The 20588-nt window shown below is 40.7% G+C and overlaps 2 protein-coding genes across 3 annotated transcripts in view; both read left to right on the forward strand.

Moving 5' to 3' along the window:
- Positions 1-5643, forward strand: part of cntn3a.2 (contactin 3a, tandem duplicate 2) — a 34182-nt gene extending 28539 nt beyond the window's left edge. For both annotated transcript variants that reach the window (XM_071475888.1, XM_071475887.1), the window contains exon 23: positions 723-5643. In XM_071475888.1, the coding sequence (XP_071331989.1) occupies positions 723-820 (98 nt within the window). In that variant the 3' untranslated portion in view covers positions 821-5643. The remainder of the gene's footprint in view (positions 1-722) is intronic.
- A 1238-nt stretch (positions 5644-6881) lies between these two features.
- exosc10 (exosome component 10) lies at positions 6882-17728 on the forward strand. The gene is made up of 25 exons (XM_071475889.1): positions 6882-7076; positions 7751-7887; positions 8289-8412; positions 8504-8608; positions 9326-9485; positions 9607-9715; positions 9796-9871; positions 9955-10065; positions 10265-10408; positions 11464-11654; positions 11841-11997; positions 12187-12335; positions 12520-12570; positions 12679-12790; positions 12930-12977; positions 13065-13140; positions 13232-13341; positions 13432-13524; positions 13617-13685; positions 13770-13875; positions 13966-14039; positions 16850-17030; positions 17160-17224; positions 17314-17390; positions 17488-17728. Exons 1-25 carry the CDS (start codon positions 6954-6956, stop codon positions 17516-17518), a joined length of 2679 nt encoding a protein of 892 aa, XP_071331990.1. The 5' UTR covers positions 6882-6953; the 3' UTR covers positions 17519-17728.
- The last annotated feature ends 2860 nt before the right edge of the window (positions 17729-20588 follow it).

Raw genomic sequence — 20588 nt, forward strand, 5'->3', positions numbered from 1 at the left:
ATTGTTGATATTCTGTGTTGAATCCCTGAGAACAGCAGTTGAGAGACATAGAATTCCATGCTGGCTTTTCTTTTAAATTTCATTTGAAAAAATTGGCTCATTTTTTTCCCAGAGATTCTTTGGATATTGCAGACAAATATATGTGGGCAAAGCACATTAGCAGGCAAAACAGAGTGCTGTGTTTACAGACACTAGTTGCTTGGAGACATCAGAAGTGGTTTAGGAGGTTTCTTTTGCATCAGTAATATATATTTTTATGCAAGAAGTGGTTTTATATGGGTATTATGTCACTACAGGAAAGCAGTCAGTGATCTCCAAAGAGCTAATTGACTCACTTAAATCATACATGAGAAACTAATGATCAGAGCTAACTGCATTAGGCTTCTGGTCTCTTTACGTCCACCGTCCTTAATACATTTTTTACTTACAATCACAAAGACAAGCCAAGGATTAAAGTTTTTTTGAAGTACCCCTGTGAAACGTAAGCGTGCATGTTTAATGTTTTGGAAAACCAAGTCTCTAATTTTCATCAAATCTGTTGTCAGTTGTATCAACAGGTAACAGGGAGCTGAATCTTTAAGATAAGAGTTTTTCAGATTTATGTCCTAAAGTGTCGGTGCTGCTGCCGGCAGCATCAGCCTCATCCAGCAGGTTTTAACATCAGTTTGTCATGTTTTTTTTTTTTGTTTTTTGTTTTTTTTGTGTGTGTGTGTATTTTCCAGGTATGAGTGCCCGTGGCTCGAGAGCCTGGAGTGTGGACATCTCCCCCCTTTCTCTGCTCCTCGCCATTGCAATATCAACATTCAGGTCAACGTCGTGACACAGTGACAGGACTCGGCTCTTTTTCAGCGTTCAGTATTGTTTTATTTTTTTTCTTTAACTCGTGACAGTTGCCAACTTTTTTTTCTCTCTTTTGGAGGTGACACCATACTATTTTGCAGTGTTAGTTTGCAGGTGTGAAACAGCACAAGAATGGAGTGTGCTGTCAGATACTTGCTAAACAGTAAATGCTTGAGCTTTTTTTTTTTTTTGTTTTTTTTTTTGTTTTGACATTTTTGCTGGTTGGGAACAATGCTCCATTTCAACTCTTTTTTTGGACTCTAGAATGATACAGATGCCTTACTTCCATTCATGTGCCAAAGTAGTTTCAGCCTTCTTGTTGTGATTGCTAAGATAGCTACATGCTTTCCTCAACATTTTACTCCTCACAGGTTCTTATTATTGACGCTCTCAGTGTACCGTGCAGAGGGCCGTGATGAGAAGTTGTATTTTGTATTTTTGAATATTTTCGGTTTTCCTCTCTACATCTTAATTGGCGAGCAGGAACATGTTCATTCGCCCGTGCCCGTGCCTTTGGAGATTCTTGTAATGGCGCCACTTATTGACTCTAGCCAATGATACTTAGTGTTTCAGGACATACTGCAGCCATCCTCATCTTTACGTGCTCCATAAAAAGTTGGTTGTGCCCCGGATGAAACTCATAAAATAGCCCACAGTGCCAGTGTTAGCCATTTACCTTCTATCATTTGATTGTGGAAGGCTGAATGTACCACGAGGGCTCCTGAAGGTTTTAAAGCCTCAGACCAGTTATTGTGATAGCCTGCTGATTGATGGATTGGACTTTACTCCTCTGCATTTACAATGATTACATTTGCCTGTATACAACTGTAGTGGGAGAGGTGTACAGCAACCAGTGTATTTCCTTCAACGCTAGTGCTGAACAATCAACAGAAAATAATCAACAGCAATCATTTAAGTCATTTATCAAGGAAAGATGACAAACATTCACTGGTTCCAGCTTCTCTAATATGAGCATTTGCTCCTTTCCTCTGTGTTTGACGTAGGGTATAAAACCCACTAAGGTGCATGTTCCATTACAATCCATTTACCTCCTCAGAATCCGACTTAGAGGGTACTATCCTGCTTTATACCATGGCCACTTTCCCCAAAACTGCTATGTGTCATCAAAATGAAAATATCAGTCATTCAATTACTTGTGTAACATTTTTATCTCACTTTTCTGCTGCTACAGTAATATCATGAAATACACAGTAATACCTGTATCTTAGAATTGCTGCTGCAGCTAAGCAGCACGCAGCTGATAGGAGGAAGAGGTTATTTTACACAATGCTGGACTAAGTGTTTTAGCCTGGTTCCAGACCTTCTATAGCATTAAGTGAAACAAATTCCTAACTCATATCACGTCATATAATGTCAGGCTACAGCAGAGTTCAAATCTGTACTACGTCTGAAATCACATTTAGAGTTAGATGAGAAGATCAATACCAGTCTCTCATCTGTCCGATAACTATGGAGGTAAAGCCAGGAATCAATTAGATTAGCATAGCATAAAGGCTGGAGGCGGCTAGCCTGGCTTTGTCCAGTGTTCACAAATACGCCCACCAGCACCTATGAAGCTTACTAATTAACACGCTGTATCTTTGTTTGTTGAATCAATAGGAGGCCAGCATACTTCATCAGAACTGCTTGTGGGATGGTCGGCCCCACAGTTAATGCAGAGACATGAGAGTGGTATTGATTTTCTCATCTAACTCTCAGCAGGAAAACGAATAAGCACATTTCCCAAAATGTTGAACCATTCCTTTAAAGAGTAATTTCACTGAATGTATCCGAACCTCAAAGTAACACAGTACATAAACTACAAGAACTGGGAATAGCAGTTCATTCTTGACATCTGTCTCTATTCTCAACTCAAGAGACACTTGCTAGTTTTATCCAGAGCTTTCAACCACACGCTATAAAAGTTTGTTAAGTTGTCAAGGATTATTACAAGACTGAAATTCCTTGCTTCAGTCACCTGACTGTGGCTGTTGTGTCAGCTGAACCAACTTTATGAGCAAACTCCATTTGCCAATGAAGACAGCGAGACATGGTTGAAAGCAAAGCTGTAAGTAGACTTTGAGTTGCTATTATTTCATCAAACCAGTTTAACACTGGTACAGTAATTTATAATAGTAAACAATTACATGTGTCAAAAATGTCTGGTAATGGTTATCAGACATAAAGGGACACCTGCCAGGCAATCAGAATCCTGAATCCTCAGTGGGCATGGTATATTGTCAAATGGAAAATTTTGTCTTTGGGTTTTGGACTTGGTCAAACCAATGACTGTATATAAAGACGGACAACATGTCTCCAGTTCCTCCCACTGTACAAACATGAAGCCTAAATATCCCAGATACTTGCGCTACCATCTTGCACTTGTGATGTCATGTGGAGCCAGAGTTTGTGCAGCAGTGATCAGGGAGTGGAGCTGCAGGGTTGAGGTCCTGCCCATACACCCACCCAGCTCAATCACAAGTCAGTCACAGCTGTCAATCATAACATCACACCACTTTTACTCATATCAAATGATTAATTAAAACCAAACTTAGGAGAGAAATAACTACTTGAACATGCATTAGCATCACAAGACCATCTTTGGGAAAATTTTTTTGACATATACTTTGATTTTTTATTTTGACTCACGTCCCATCTGCTTATATGGAGGGCCCGAGGTTTATGACCTATACCATAGTCAGCCTCCAGGGGGATATCAAGAGGTTTTGGCTACATTTCTGGGAAGCTTTCATGTTGTATGCAGTCATTGGGTCAAGCAAAACAACCAATTTGAAAACGTCACCTTGGGCACTGGGAAATAGTGATACTCGTTTTTCACTCTTTTGTGATATTTTAGAGACTGAACTATAAATAGGAAATACAACTGTCTGATCCATCAGTAATGAAATAGTCATTAGCTGCAGCCTTAGACTGCATCCATCTGGGCAGCACACAGCTAGTGCCAGTTAACGTGTATCATCAGCCATTGCAGTCGAGACAAGAGGTCTTAAGTGCTGCCAATTGTGCCAGTCTGATAATTGAAATCTAGCCACCAGCTTAGGCGTTACTTGGCAAAATGTATGGTCAGCTGTGTTTTACTACTTTGTGATTCTGTTCTTTGTCGTCAGTCGTATTGGGCTTTTTTATGTGGTATGTGTTGTCATTGTTCATTTATGTATTTCAGCGAAACCCCACTGCTCAGGTATTGAGACCTGCTTCACCCTAGCTTTCAATGGCTCTGAAATGGCCGGAGTAGATAGATCAGAAATCTGTCAGCACAGAACACCAAGCTCTATTTAACAGTCTGACTTGACAAATGGAAAGCCTGATATGTGCCATGATTTAGCAGACATTAAACCATCTTAATAAATTAGAGCAGGCCTGAGGGGCTTCTATGGGAAAAGGCATAGGAGTAATGGTACTAATGACACCCACACAAGACTAATCAGGATTTAGGGAGGACTAAATCAGGACAATCCCATCAAGATGAAACAAGGAAGATTCAAGTGTGTGTGTGTGTGTGTGTGTGTGTGTGTGTGTGTGTGTGTGTGTGTTTTTGTTTCTGAGCATAAATGTGCATGGTTATTACCTTACCCCACGGTGTCATGGGAAAGCGTTTTCAAGAAGACCATTCGGCTAAAAAATAAAAAAAATAGTTCAAACTCATTTTTTATGTACTTAGCTATGGTTCAGGGCTTTGAGCAACTAAAGCTTTGCGGACATTCAAATAGAGTAATATGAGGTCAGTGTGGGAGGTTGAAAGTTTTTCTATCGAATTGCAAAGGTATGCCAGTGCAAAGCAACAAATGGAAAAAAGCTCCACCAACCAAGGCCAGGTCAGGTGTAACTTGGAAGATAAAATTAGTTTTTGTGAAGACAAAAGGTTTTCTTCCCTGATGAGTGTTAATACTTTCTGAAAACAGTTTTTGAATCCTGTTATGTTGTTTTTGTGGCTTTACGTGTGGTTAATCTGTATCCATTCTTTCATCACAGAATGTCATTGTTAAGCTAACAGGTGTTTACACAGGAAATGCATCTTTCCAGCTGATTTATTGATTATATAAACTGAAAAAAGACAACGTTACACGGTTTATGAACTTGTGTCTTGGGAAGCATTGCCAACCTCTTTGTTTTGTAACGTATCAGTACTGTGGAGATGTTTTAACTTTGATTTTCCTCCTTTTTTAATGTTTGCTATGGTTCCCGATTGTTTGATTCTTTTTTCTCTTCCAAAAATTCTGCACAAAGGTCAAGTGTTGCTTTAAAATAAGAATTAAGAGCCCCCAACTGGGAGACAAAATTGTGGTGTCCTACTTCCAATTTTCTAATTCTAATTCTCAGTCAAACCCAGAATCTGAAAAAAAACAGGAGCTGCTGTAACACACAGCCTTGGTGCAGTGACACAACCACTGCCTGTTACAAGGTAGTCAGCCAGTGCACAGTTTGTCTTTTTATACCAATGCAACTTTACAATTGTCTTGCTACTTTCAGGATCAGAAGAGACAGAATTGATCATAAAATAGAAAAAAAAAAAAAAAAAAAAAAATTAGTTACCAAAATTTGTAATTCCGTAAAGATTGTTGATAGAATACAATTACAGCTCTGGGTGACAACGCTTGGCCTTTCTGTTGTGACTCCTCAGTATTTTGATGTCCAGGTGATCTCTGTGAGATCGTGGCATAAACGTTTTCACATTGAAAAGACATCAGCTGATCTTGATATGCTGAAGCTGTGCATGTATGATATCGTTTGGTGCATTTGTGTTTTCTAAAATGAGGGAGTTAATAAAAACTATTCACTGAGGATCTTTGTCTTGGATTCTTTTTTTTTTAATTATGTGTGTCATTTTCAGCATCAGCAGTTTTAGTGTCTTCTATTGCAGGAGGAACTTGAGTGGTGCCTTGGGGCGCCATCAAAGCTATAAAATGCATAATATTTTTTGAAAAAGCATATAAATGAGCATAAATGGCAGCAGTAATGTCTTATTCAGTGGATAAAGAACACACTCAAACAGGTTTTGCTGCATATTCTAATTGTTTTATAATAAGTACTACCATCACAGAGAATCAAATGTCTTGAATACAGTGCTCACGTGCAATAGGCTACCTAAAAGAAGACACAGTCTAAAACTAACATATCAAGCAATTGGCGTTGAGCTGCGGCTTTTGCAAAGAATACTGATTCGTTTCCTTGGATTTTTAGACCACGTATCTGCTGAACTTGTGATTCTTTCCACTAAAACAAGGGAATGACATGGAAAGCTACTGTGAAATATTGATTGAGCCAGTGTTGCAGAGATGCTTTTAAGATAATAAGAGGGAGAGGACCCTGTGAAGAGATCAATAGGAAGGGGAAGTGAAGAAAAGAGAGGTTTCTCCCTACACACCACAGATCATCCATAATGAGCTGGTGTGTCAATACTTCAGCAATGCCTCTTCACATGCTATTGACCACTGGATCACAACAGTAGCCCACACTCTAACTTCTTTTACACCAGACACCAAAGGAAGGATATTCTTGTATGATTAGTATACCCACAGTATCGCCTCAATTGCTGAAAACAGCAAAAGGCTCTGGGCTCAGATGTGGTTTTAGATAGCTCTTACAGAGATATTGGTCAAGCTATGGCTTCTCCTCATATCCTCCACCCCAACGCAGTGCAAATGCTGTGGCTCTGTTGCTGCAGATTGCAAATATCAATACTGCCCCCCCATGGTACAAGGATCCCGGTGCAACATGTTGGTCAGCTTTGGATGGGCGAGGCAATACAGCGGCAGGGAAGGCTGTGTCTACAGTGTCGCTGCAATGAATGGATGCGCTGACGCTGGGTGGTAGTCGTCGGCGCAACACTAAAACAATGTGAACCTAAAACATTCCGGATACCAAAGATAAAAAAAGTTAGAAATGTCAGTAATACGTCCAAACACAAATACAACCGTGTTACTTCCAAGATGACCTGGATGAATTGTAGAAAGTGAACCCCCGCCGTCATCCTCCGGGCCGTCAGGCGGCGCTGGCTCTCCCCCGGCGTCCTTCTCCGCAGCTCGGGAGAAACACGCCGAGGGAAGAGGCTGCTTCCTGCGGCTCACATGTACACAGTGCCCGGCTGAACGATGGCCACTTTAAAGAGCAACGACTCCGCGGACAGTGGCCCCCGAGGCAGCACTCCGGACGCTAACGACGAGGAAAAAACCGAGCTGTGTCCCGGTTTTAAAGACGTGGACGCCTTCGTTAAAGTGAGTCAACTCGCCGAGCTGGGCGCGCAGAGTTTGAGTCCGGGCTAGCGGTCAGCGTCGGCAACGTGGATCAGCTTGTTGGCTACGAGTTGTAGTCGCAGTATGAGTGAGGTGCTGGTTGGGAACACGCACAGTTAACTGTTGACACAAGGTCTGATTTGACGTTTATCCACCTTTCGTGTGAAGGTGATGGTAGATGTTAGGAGAAGTATGCCTCCTCGCTGTGCTAATCTCTTAGCATCAAAATGCGCATCTCCCAGGCTAAATGTTTATTTCACCTGGGACTAGAGGTAAATTCGCTTATCTGACGAATCTGTCGATTTTCTTGACACCTCTAAAATAGCCCGCTGAAGGTCAACAGTCTTAGTAAGCTAAAACGATGGCTATAAAGTGGAGCAATCAGATGTCTAAATATGAGAAGCTTCCATCGGCAAGTATTTGGTGTTTGCACAAAACTCATAGCCATGTGTTACTGCACAGGAACAAGCTTCCTGTTTAGGGAAAACCTGAACTTTACATTACACATTAAACTGAAAAGCAGAATAAACATCACATTTCAGTGCTTCCCTGCCTTGCTTTTTTTTTTTTTTTTTTTTTTTAAAACTACTTTTGAACACATTGAAAACATTCACAAAAAGTCCCGACTAACCACTCAGCCTGTCTCTCCACTGCAGTATGGACTGGGTGCTGTATTATCAGCCACCAAAGCATCCGCCAGCTTGCCTCAAGCTGGAGATGAATATGATTTCTATCGGAGCTTCCCAGGCTTCCAGGAGTTCTGTGAAAGTCAAGGAGATAAGCTCCTGCACTGGTGAGTACGTGGTATGCTTCTGCTTCCTCGGATTTGAGGCTCAGTCAGACTTGCATCTGTCTGCCAATATTTGCCCCACCTGTCGCTCACTTGCCTTAAAGCCCCCGCCACTGCCAAATTCAAGAATACTCGTCAGTAGCTGTGGGCCTCCAGCATATGTGGGATTTTTCTAATGTGTCTTGGCTTTTAAAATGAAGGACAGATTGATTCTAGGAGTTTGTTCAAGACCAGACTGCAGACCGCAACAGTACTCTCCTGATGCATTTGCAGTCTGTGATTGCTCTGCTGTGAGCTGAGCCTTGGACATGCAGACAAAAGAGTGGGTTTGATGAGTGACCTGCCGTGTGCTGATTTTTCGATAAAGGAAATTCACTCTTCTTGTCCCTGTTTCCCTTTGTTAGCATGAGTCAGATGATGCAGCACCATGGCTGCAGATCACATATGAGAGAGCGGAACAAGCTGACAGGGCTGGAGGAGAGATTTGACTTGGTTGTGGACTCGAATGATGTCATCCTTGAAAGAGCGGTATGGCCTGCAGCTCTGTTTTTTTTTGTGGTGGTGTGTCTTCATGGAAATCTCTTTTCAAACTGACCGAGCTCTTCTATCTGATTTCCAGGGGATTCTTCTTGATGAAGCTGACGGGGTGAACAGGACCCAGCAGCCTGTTATGCCTGCTGGGTTTCAGCCCCCCAAGATTGTCGTTTCCAGCTGGAATCGCAAGGTTGGCTAATTAACCTCTTAGCTCGTCTACTGCAGATCCCAGTCTGTGTTTTGGGCTGCGTTCGAGCTGAATCGTCATCTGCGAGTTCTGGCATTCAAACAATTAAAGCACTAGAATGTTTTTTTTTATTATTATTATTTTTCAGTAGCTCTTGATAAATATTAATATAGGGATGTCACAAGAACAGATACTTTGGTACCAAGTTGATGCTGGAATTCTGAAAATGATGATGATGATATTTGTTTTTCTAAAGTAGCCAAGGTGCCTTGGATGTTACAGGTACTGGAGATGTGATTTTTTTTTTTTATTATTTATTTATTCATGTATTTATTGTTTGTTCTGGGTCTGACAGTCAGCATAATAACCCTACATGTGTTCTACTCTGACGACAAACACAAAGGGGAGAAAAAAAGGCAGACTATGTAATAATAGCAACACAGGGAATGGCTGCAGCAACAGGTCAGCCGCGACTTGTGGGGAAAAAACCCGGTAGTACTGGTGTATAAAGATATTTTGTGTTTGAGGCGAAACATCGGAGACAAGTTATAGACAACCAAAAGCCAGTATGTAAACGATGTCACAGAGCAATTCAAATGAAAGGGGGAAGCACCTCAAACTTATCAAAGCAGCGCAAAAACAGGCATCTGGGTCTTTTGACATCTCTGTATTTAGACTGGTGCTTCAGACCTTTTGGTAAACAATGCTTTTATTGATCAGGGTTCCGGCTCTGGCAGTCGTTCTGAGATGTTCCGACTGCTCCACGCCAAGAACGTTGCACGACCTCAGCTGAAATTCAAGGAAAAAGTTGACAACAGCAACACACCATTTGTTCCCAAGATCTTCATCAAGCCCAATGCAATAAAGACTCTTCCTTCTTGTAAGACATACTTCTCACGCCAATCTTCTTCCCTTCTGTTTTTATTCACAATATTAATTTTACTCGAGATCGCAACTCTTCAACACCTGTAACATTTTGCTCTCTTGCTGTCCAATCATAGATTTCACCAACAAACAAATCCGTAAAGAGAGACCCGAGGACCTTGATGTCCCGGCCGCCCTGGCAGACTTCATTCACCAGCAGAGAACTCAGGAACATGTTGAAGACATGTAAGACTTGTCTGTTGTGTGATATTAATATTTTGTCCCTTCTTATTTCTTGTTATCCATCTAAACTAAAGATTTTGTAGGTTTGCACACCCATACCAATATGAACTGGATCATCTCACAATACCAGAAAGCCTTCTGTCTAAGCCAGAACCACAGGCAAGTTATAGAGATCCTGTAATATGAGTCTGTCATTGTTGGTGAGGCCTCTATCTAATCTGTTATGTGTGGATTATTTTTAGATGTACAAACCAATGGCTGAAACCAAGTGCTCCTTCATTGACGCCCTGGAGGATCTGGTGGCTCTGAATGAGAAGCTGTGCAGATTGTCTGAATTTGCAGTGGACCTTGAGGTACAAAGGACACAAATGTGATCTGATGCCAAACAACATGTTTGTGAGACATATAATGTTTCAGTTTTGTGTCAGGAAGGAAGATGCAGCTTTGGTAAATTTTGAGGCTGTTGTTAGGGCCACTGCAGAGCTGCCCTGTCCTTGTGTATCAGCAGATGCATGTGGACAGGTTTTGCTGACGCTCTGTTCTCTGCCGCAGCACCACTCCTACAGGAGTTTTCTCGGCCTCACCTGTCTGATGCAGATCTCCACCAGAGATGAGGACTTCATCATCGACACTTTGGAGCTCCGCAGCGAGTTGTACATCCTGAACGAGGCGTTCACTGACCCAACTATTGTCAAGGTAGGAAGCGTTTGACGAATTGTTTGTTCCTGTGTCATGTCGTGTGACTCATTGGATTAGTTTTCAAAATGGGCAGCTGTGTATGTGATTTTTTTTTTTTTTTTCTTTCTTTTTTGTTGTTCAATTTTTGCCAGCATTCCTACCTTATGGGTGAACAAGTTATTCACCACCTTAATCATCTGTGAACGTGGAATCCGGGGACATGTTGTAGCTTTACAACAGAGTGGAAACTGTAACCACACTTGAAACTGAAAATTAAGATGGATGTAGATGTAGATCCTGCAGAGCTACCTTCAGGTTGAACTACTGGACCTACTGGACATAACGTAGTTGTGTGCACAAGGAGTTCCACACTGCAGCGAACAGTTATGAGAAATATTTCTGATGCATCCTCTTTGGATTTTACTTCCAAATAAGTGGTTTAGATAATTTAATTGAGAATATCAAAAGAAAACCTGTCTGCTTGTCTTACTACTGCACTATTGATGTCCAATATAAAGCCCTGTCTAATTGAGTTGTGTTATCACATTCCCAAATTTCCGCAATGACAGTGTCTTTAAAATGGACTCAAAGGAAGGTATTTATTTTTCATGTAATTGAAGATGGCTCAGACTACCTTACAAACTGGTTACATCTGAAAAATCTAATCATCTTCTTTTGACACTAGATGGGAACCTCTAGAAGAAAATCTAAGTTTGTAAAGATTTCATCTTGGCACCTCTGAGTCTGTATTTCTTTGAGCCGTCTCGGAGCCCCATTTTCTTCAGACGTGTTTAATAAAGTAGGCGCGTGTGTGGGAACCACCGTGACTCACACACTGTAGGTCACCTGTGAAGTCTGGCGCGTGGGATGGATCTACAGAAAGATGCTGCGAAAATAAGCCAAATGGAAAAATGTCACATGGTCACACAGATTTTAATTATTATTGTTGTTGTTTTTTTTTATCTAAGCAGTAATATAGATTATTTTTATTTATTTATTTTTTTTTAATAAGTCGGTGCCTCATTAGATTAGTTTCAGATGAAGTGGTGATGTGCTTTCTTTCCTGTTCTCAGGTGTTTCATGGCGCTGACTCTGACATCGAGTGGCTCCAGAGGGACTTCGGCTTGTATGTCGTCAACCTTTTTGACACGCATCAGGCCAGCCGAGCTTTGAACCTGGCCAGACATTCCCTCGACCACCTGCTCAAACACTTCTGCAGCGTGGACTCAGACAAACGCTACCAGCTGGCCGACTGGAGGATTCGGTACGGAGATGACTTGACCATTTGATGCTTAATTTGCTCAGGCGTATCTGTTGCATACAGTTTCTTTTCAACAGGAAAATACATCATGCATTTTCAGGTTGTTTGTAACATTTGTCATAGAAAAGTGAAATTATTATTGATTTGGGACAGTATAAGTAAAAATTGGCCCATAACTTTGCTTTGTAGCCCCTTGCCAGATGAAATGGTGCAGTACGCCCGAACAGACACCCACTACCTCCTTTACATCTACGACTGTGTGAGGGCACAGCTCTTGGACTTCAACCACGGGCAGCCCGGCCTGCTACAGTCTGTTTGGAACAAGAGCAAGGATATTTCCCTAAAGGTGTCCACAAATCTCACTTCAAACACAACCATGATTAAACTGACCCTCCTATCCCACTATTCTCTATCCAATAGTTGCACAGTTCCTTTATTGCTTTCATATTTTTAATTTCCAAACGATAATCTACTACATTTTCTGACATTTGGCATGATTCACTATGTCCCCCGCCCCCCCACCCCCCCAATACAGAAATATTTGAAGCCTATATACACAGAGGAGTCGTATTTGGAGCTGCAGAGGAAGCAGAAAAAGTCTTTTAACACCCAGCAGCTCACTGCCTTCAGACTGCTGTTTGCCTGGAGGGACAAGCTGGCCAGGCAGGAAGATGAAAGCACCGGGTAGGCTGTTTGGAAATGGATGGGACTTGCTGTTCTGGAAATCTGCTGGAGCTGTTCTCCTATATTTATACTTGCCAGGCAGATTTTGCAACCTTCACAACTTTGTGACCAGCTTCTTGAAGAATTAGTAGTCTTTCCACATTTTCCTTAACATGTTTTAATTTAGTGTTACTTGTGTGTTTAGATATGTCCTGCCCACTCACATGATGAGCAAGATATCTGAAGAGCTGCCTAGGTAAGTTGATTAGGTTTCCACACTTAGATTTGTATTCATTTTTATGTTAGTTCTTCGAGTGTTTTTATTCATAACCCCCGGCACAGTATTTTGTCTGTATTCACTCAGAGAGCCTCAGGGCATCATTGCCTGCTGTAACCCTGTACCTCCTCTGGTGAGGCAGCAGGTCAATGAGCTCCATTTGCTGGTGCAGCAAGCAAGAGAAATGCCTCTCCTTAAGGTGAGAGGAGATGTGTGTGAGCAGTGGGTATATGATGGGTTTTTGTCTGTAATATAATTTCAATGTTTGTGTTGTTAAGTTACTTGTCAGTAAAGGCATCTATTTATCTCTCTTGCAATGTTTTCTGCACTTCACACAGGCCGAGATTGCAGCTCAAAAGAAGAAGGGACTCACACCCATAAAAAAGGTTGGTTACAAACTGCTTCTGCATTCAGATTCTGTTGAGAAAGCCACAACTAGGTTTAAATAAATGTGATCTTTTATAATTTTCCAGCCAGAGGTTGCATTGTTTGGTCCTCATGATACCTCCAGGGTCTCTGAGAGCGATCTCCGCCACTTCTCTCCTGGTGGTAAGTGTGATGCATGTACATGTTGTGCGTTATCCTGATTGACTTTAACATTTTAACCCATTGGGCCTCACACAAATGTATTTCTTTTCAGAACTGCCTGTTAAACAAGGAATGCTTTTCTCAGACAATGAGCACAAAATGGATGTTGATGTACAGAAAACAAGTGGTCTCATAGCACCAGCTAAAATCCCACTGTTCGAGGTAGAGATCAACTTTGAGTTTAATTAATTCAGCCCGTTAGTTTGTATGTAACTGTGGGTACTAATGTGAGGAATCTGCTTCCTTTTGAAGGAGCTGGAAACAAAGAATGAACAGGAGTCCCTTTCTGTTGCTCACATGAAAGCCAGACGCATCATTGAGTCTTTTGAGAACCCTTTCAGAATGGTAAGAGATGACCAGTGACTCGTCTTCAGTATTCTTGGTATTTTATTTAACAGGACACACAGTATTCAATTATTTTCTTTTTGGGTTTTTAGTATTTACCCTCCACTGATGTGCACATCAACAAGAATGCCAAGTTTGACCCATCTTCAAAAATATTTGAGGTAATCAAACAGCTCCATACCTTCATTCATGTCCAGACGAATTTGTGTTTGAACGTTGATAGCTGTACCATCTCACATTTACAGATTAGTAAAAGATGGAAACTTCAGAGTATTGAACAGCAACAGAAGGAGTTCGAGGCCAAGAGGAAAGCCAAGGAAGAAGCAAAGGAACAGGCGAGGAAAGTGACAGGTAATGGGGTCTAACTTTACCTAAACAATACAAATCTACAATCTACACAACGTAATGCCCCTCACTGTATTTTTATGTTGATTTCCGCAGAGGAAAGAAACAAGGCTAAACAGAGCTACCAGGAGTCTCTCCAGAACGTTGCTACTGTTCGCCAGCAAGCAGCGGTGAGTCATTTTGCTCTCATGTCCTCCCATTTTCTCTTTTCCCCCTCAGATAGTCCTTGCACTCTGTCAACTTCAGTGTTGATGTCCCTGTTGGGAAAGTACAAATCCATGAGAAACACGAGTTACAGTTACCCAAGAGTCTGGCACAGCATGTTAAAGATAGAGCTTTAATAGCCAGTTTAACCCTCGGCAATGCCCCCCATTTTCTTAAGACGTGGATGGTATTTCTGCACATAAATATGGTGACTCACAAGCCAGTGATCCACTGCTGCCAGTCTGCAGCACCCAGCATGTTAGTGGCTTTTTAATATTTATATCTGTCCCATGATGTGTCTGGGGAAGAGGAACGCACAGCTTGGGATTGTCGCATTAGAGACATGTCCTCCACTCATCAAACGCTCTTCCTTCCTCCTGGGGAACAACAATAGCTGCGTATAGCCCAAAAGCCCACTTCTTGTTAGCTCTGTGTCTCTGGAGGATTGCTTGGCTCCCTCCTGCTTGGTCACTCATACACACTCTTGCCACCATATGGTGATTCCTCTCTCTTTTAAATGCTTAGTTACACAAAAGTCTCAGTGCTTCATCTTCTGTCCACAGTGCAGGAGAACAGACAAGAATCACCACCATTTCTCTCATTGCCAGCGGCACCACTTCCCCTTAGCCTTTCACTGTGTTAGCCTTGAGCTGTCAATCACTAGTGTACACAGTAATGCTATGCACCACAGTAATCCATTGTGTGATGATGGCCTCAGTGAAATGTTGGTTTTAGGGCGCTCCTTGCTGAAACAGCTCCTTCAAATTAGCACGTTGGCACGCATCACAGTCAGAAGCGTTGGCAGTAGCAGTTGAGAGAAACACTCGCCAACCTGCCAACTGCAGGAAAATATTGGCTGCGCAGGCTAACTGTCAGTTTCAGCCAGCACTCTGGCAGTGAAGTTTTCTTATTTAATTCCACTTTGAAAGAAGCTTTGTGCTTTTCTAAAGCTTCTACTGCACTGACAGTATGATTGATATTAAGAAGGGTGTTTACTGTGATCAGGCCCCAGCATCAGTCGTTTTCTGTTTGCCTGTAATATTGTTAATTGGAATAAGTGATGTCAGTAAAAATCATTGACATCCCCTAATCAAACTCATAAATACGGATGATCAACTCTGCTGCTCTTTGAGGAAAATATGTTTTGGCAGATTTGTAATCACAAAGCAGTCATGAAGGTGTAAGCTCTGGGGTGACACTGGTGTGGTCATTCACACCTTACAACGTGATTGTAGTTATATAATGTGAATCCAAGCAGAAAGCCGTGCGTCATGGGTTAAATAACAGACTGGCTTATGCAAACAGAGAGAACCAGAATCACAACAGGATCATCAGATGAGACTACAAAGGGGTATTTGTTTAAACGTAGGTGAAAATTAATGGTAAATCCTGGATATTGGCATCAAGCTTCAACCACTAATCTTCTGGCTTGAGAATTGCAACTGTAGAACTCAACAGTTTAACTTAACAAAGCACAGACTTAAACATTTAAAGATGCACCAAGTTGCATAAAAGTAAAATGCTAAAGTTACTGTCATTATATGCAATAACTTAATTATGTTGCGTGTCTTCTTCATCTTACGCCACACAGCAGCCACCTTGTTGTTGTTCATTTTTACATTGCAGAGATTCTAACTTCAGTGTCATCTTGAAGAGTGATTACACAACGTCTCTCTTCTGTGCGTGTCTGACAACCCCACACAGCGTGTGGTCTGTTGGGTTCAGTAAATAGAAATTTAACAATTCGATGTTGCAGAGCGTGAAGCAAAGTGAAAATTTCAACCTGTAGGTGGCAGCAGATGCAAGATTTTCAATTTCATACTGTTGCAGCACTAGTGAGTCAATATGATGTTGACTTGAGGAGGTTAGTGCAATATCATTCTTTCACTCATAGGCCCATATGGTATGAAGTTCTTGAGTGGGCTGTGATGAAATATATCGACTAAATATGCAGCCAAACAAAGTATGTTAGGCAAATGAAGCCAGTTACTGTAAATCTTTGTAGAATTGCTTTATTTGCCTGTAATATTATCACTTGGATGATAAACACCATTGTATATTGTATATGTAATATTATAAACACCATTATGTCCCCCACTGCTCCACAACTGCCAGTTTTCTCTAATACTCTATTGGAATAACTTCCTCAAATGTTTGTGGACAGGGTCACTGTTATCAGAGTAAATCGGCCTCTTAGGTCTGCTGAACCAAAATTACTGGCGGTCCCTCCAACCTGCTGTGCAACCGGAGGTGACCGCACCTTTCAAGCCATAGCACCCAAACTATGGAATACTCTCCCGCTATCCTTGCGATCCATTGACTCATGTGACATCTAGATGACGCAGCTGAACACCTTTTCCATTGTATTGCTTTTTATTTATTGTAGTGGTTTCTATTGTCCTTTGTCTTGAACTTGTGTACTTTTTTTATGATGTGAAGCACTTCTATTTGTGATAGGTGCTTTACCTACTTATTTACCTACTTACCATTTCCTTAAAGATTCCCTTTATGTGTGGTCTTTTAAGTGATTTAATGTTGCACCATAAATGCTTCATCTGCTGGAAAAATTTAAACCCCAGATGATTAAGAAGAGAGCGAAACTGTCTAATTACTCGTACAACAAAACTGGGAACAGTTGTCTCGCACTGTTCATCATCTTGTTAGTTTAACAAATATATACACAAATATAAACAATATATACATTCAGGAATACATTCATTAAAATGTTTATTCTAAGTATCATCAGAATATAATGTTGCTTATCTTATTTCATTAGGAATCCACAAAAGGTGGTGGAAAGAAAAGGGAGAGGGTCGCCAGTGAGGTTGGAGAGTCGACTCCCAAACCGAGTAAGAAGCTGATGAAATCAGCAGAGAAGCCCCAGAAGACAGAACCACCTCCCCCAGACAGTTTCACACCCTTCGACTACAGTCAGTCAGACCTCAAAGTCTTTGCTGGTAAGCATATGATTGTTTTGTTTTTTTCCCCATCTCATTGGACAAATCACAACTGATTGTACATTCAGTTAAATTTGCTGTACATTATTAAAAATGTATTCAGATCATGGCACCTTCTTTGTTTCACAGATACCAAATCTAAGGACAACTCACAGTTTGATCCAAACCGGCAAGCCCATGATTTTAAGAAAAAGGTATTGTTGAGGGTTTGTTAACTTTTTTTTAATTGAACAGCATAGATTTTATTGGTGTTTGATTAAAATTTAAATATTTTACCCAACAGAAAAATCCCAAGGGACAAAAATCCAATTTTGGAGCTGGAAACCGAAGTATGTCATACCTGGCTGGAAAATCTGATAGGTAAACATATACAATATACTGTCTAAGAGTCTTTTTTTTGCCTCTGCAAAGTCAGAAATTTCAGTATGTTAACATCCTGTCTTTTTATTCTCTACAGAGGGTTCCGGCATAACTGGCCCAAAAGATAGACTCCCTTTGATATTATTTTCTGTCTTATTTTGAAATATTTTTGATCCTTGAGAAACAATGACCTCCATTTTGCCTTCCTGCAAATGAAATTCACTATTTCAATGTTTAAATGAATTTCAAAGTGTATTTTTTGTCATCTGTGGAACAGTTTACCATGTAAATATGTGAAATCACAGACCTCTTCATTAAAGATGTTTTTAGAGGAAAAAGCTTTTGTCTTCATTTTTTAATTAAACAGTTTGAATCACCACAGGTGTTAACACCCATTTGAAGAGCATGACAGTACATGACCCAGTCCGTGAGACATGAGCATTCCAAACATAAGTGACTGCTGAATTGCTCATTCCTGCTGCTACAACAGCCTCTCCTGCAGAGGTTTTCCATAACATTTTGGAATCTGGCTGAAGGGATTTGATGCCATTCGGTAAGAGTTCCAGTTTATCCCAAAGGAGCTTGGTGGGGCCAAGGTCAGGGCTCTGCAGGCCCATCTGCACCTCAGTTTGTGCACAGGAGCATTGTTGAAACAGAAGCAGACCATCAACAAACTGTTGCCACAAAGTTGAAAGAATACTCCTAAATATTATTGTATGCTGTACCATTAAGATTCGCCTGAAATGAAGGGTTATAGCCCAATCCACCAAAAAAGCAGCCACAGATAGAGCATTTAACCCTATAATGCCAAATGCATCAAATTTGATACAAGCATTTCTGAGACCTATTGCATCACGTTATGGTAAAAACTTCACTCAAAACCCTCTTGTATCCAATCTGATACTTGTCTTCCAACCCCTGGTGGATACCTTTATCACTACAACAATTCAAACACAGTACATGGGACAATCCAAGTTGGCCACCTTCAGATAGTTCCCAACTCACTGGGTCAAGGTAAAGAAAATTGCGATTTTTACAATTTTCCAGTGACATTTTCTTTAAAATTTTTAGTAATATTCTAACATGAACACTTAATCTGTTGAAGCAAGTTATAATTACATAATTTTTTGCATTTTAGTATGTAGTAAAATCGTGTATAAAATTTGGAAAAACCTATATGCAAATAATTTTTTGTAAAATTATTTGCCAAATAAAGGTTCCAGATTCAAGACATCAGAATTTTCTGTCCACTATTTCTGGCGTCAGGCATTACAGGATTAAGTTTGTGGATAGGGGAGTCCACATACTCTTGGGCATATTGTGTGAATTTGGGATTAAAAAGTGCTATCAATCAAATAGGTTTTCAACACCATAACACTTAAATCTGAATTAATAAAGTCGATGTTCAAAGTTGGATTACATTAGTAATGTATAAAATTGTTTGTCACTGCCTTTACCTGGAAATCGGTTCTCAACTACATTAGTTAAGCATAAAGAGCACAGCTGTACATGAGTAGGCCTACATGACGCTGTCAACTGAATGGTAAATTAGAAGTCAACCAGTTATATCCCCGGGTTTCTAGTTATACCAGCTTTGGGGCCAGCCTTGTCTTGAACAAACAAAGCCAACTTGTAATACAACTAACGGCTCAATTGCAATGACAAAGGCCAGAGGCCTGAGGCCTGTACTACGAAGCAGGATTTGAGGTTTGCGAGGTGAATTCAGGTTTAACTCTGGATTTGCATGTGGTTCACTTCTTAACATGGTAAGTCACCATGGTTTAAACTTAACTCCTAACATGCTCTGCAACAGGTTAACCTCAGAGGATCAGATCAAAACCTGTCAAATGCCTGATTGCTGACTAATACCCAATACTAAGACCCAGAAAAAGTCACAATAAAAGAGTCACAATTCCTAAAGGATAGCGCTGGGAACAAAAGAGTTTATGGCTAAATGAAAATTAATAACGAACAGTAGACATTTTCTTAAATCATTCGAATCGTTTTGCTATTCCAGATCTTGTATGTGTCCAAAACAGCGCTTCCAACAAATGCAGGGCGAGTTTATCACATTAAATAAAAACTAGGCTACATAACAACTACCATAGCTCTGTTTTAACTGAACAAAGATGAATCAATCCCGACAGGAATTCCTGACAGTGTCGATGCTTTTACACTCTTCTTCCATCACTGCAGCTCAGAATAACATGATGAGACTTTATGACGATAACTGGAAATTAGATGAACCCTCTGTTGTCTTTTATTAGAAAAATATCAACACACTTAAGTATTTCCTATATTGAACATTTCAGTCAGATGGACCATCACTCATCTTGTCTTCCCCTCTCTCCTCTCTGCTTAGGCAGCATAAACAGTCTGGCATAACTTCAACTTCTCTTTTTTAATCTGCCTCACATGTTCATAATAGTTTGTTTATCATCAGACTAAAGAGAAAAATACTCTGTAAGAAACTTAATGGTAATTCATACACTTATTTACAGTATAGCCTGCCTTGATGCTTCAAAGTAATTTCAAGTGTTTCTTTTTATTACAGTTGAGGCTGAAACTGCAGCAAGGTTGTGATTTTTACCTTAATATTAATCCTCCTTGGTTTGCCCTGACAAGTTTGACCAATTTGCTTCACTTTCGGTTTACTTTATCCCCGGGATATAACGTTCCTAGTTATGCTAGCCTCGGGGTCAGCCTTGTTTTAAACAAACAAACAAACAAACAAACAAAAGCCAACTTGCAATAGAGCTAACAGTTCAATTGCAATGACAAAGGCCAGAGGCCTGAGGCCTGTACTACGAAGCAGGATTTGAGGTTTGCGAGGTGAATTCAGGTTTAACCCTGGATTTGCATGTGGTTCACTTCTTAACATGGTAAGTCACCATGGTTTAAACTTAACTCCTAACATGCTCCGCAACAGGTTAACCTCAGTGGATCAGATCAAAACCTGTCAAATGCCTGATTGCTGACTAATACCCAATACTAAGACCCAGAAAAAGTCACAATAAAAGAGTCACAATTCCTAAAGGATAGCGCTGGGAACAAGAGTTTACAGCTAAATGAAAATGAAAAATTTCTAGTGCTTCTTTTTATTACAATCAAGTGATCAGTTTACGTTTCACCTTGACGTTTATAACTTTTTGATGTCGCTATAATCGAATTTACCAGCAGGCATCAGCATGTCTTCTC

The sequence above is a fragment of the Trachinotus anak genome, unplaced genomic scaffold, assembly GCF_046630095.1.
Source record: "Trachinotus anak isolate AG129_WGS33_773 ecotype Australia unplaced genomic scaffold, CSIRO_AGI_Tana_v1 ptg000004l, whole genome shotgun sequence".
Taxonomy (NCBI): Eukaryota; Metazoa; Chordata; class Actinopteri; order Carangiformes; family Carangidae; genus Trachinotus; species Trachinotus anak.

Excerpts from the sequence above, each read along its gene's own strand:
- exosc10 (XM_071475889.1), top strand. The coding sequence starts at position 6,954 with ATGGCCACTTTAAAGAGCAACGACTCCGCGGACAGTGGCCCCCGAGGC. Across the intron at positions 9,872-9,954 it reads TGTCTAAGCCAGAACCACAG|ATGTACAAACCAATGGCTGA; the intron begins GCAAGTTATAGA and ends GATTATTTTTAG. Across the intron at positions 12,336-12,519 it reads CAGGAAGATGAAAGCACCGG|ATATGTCCTGCCCACTCACA; the intron begins GTAGGCTGTTTG and ends TTGTGTGTTTAG.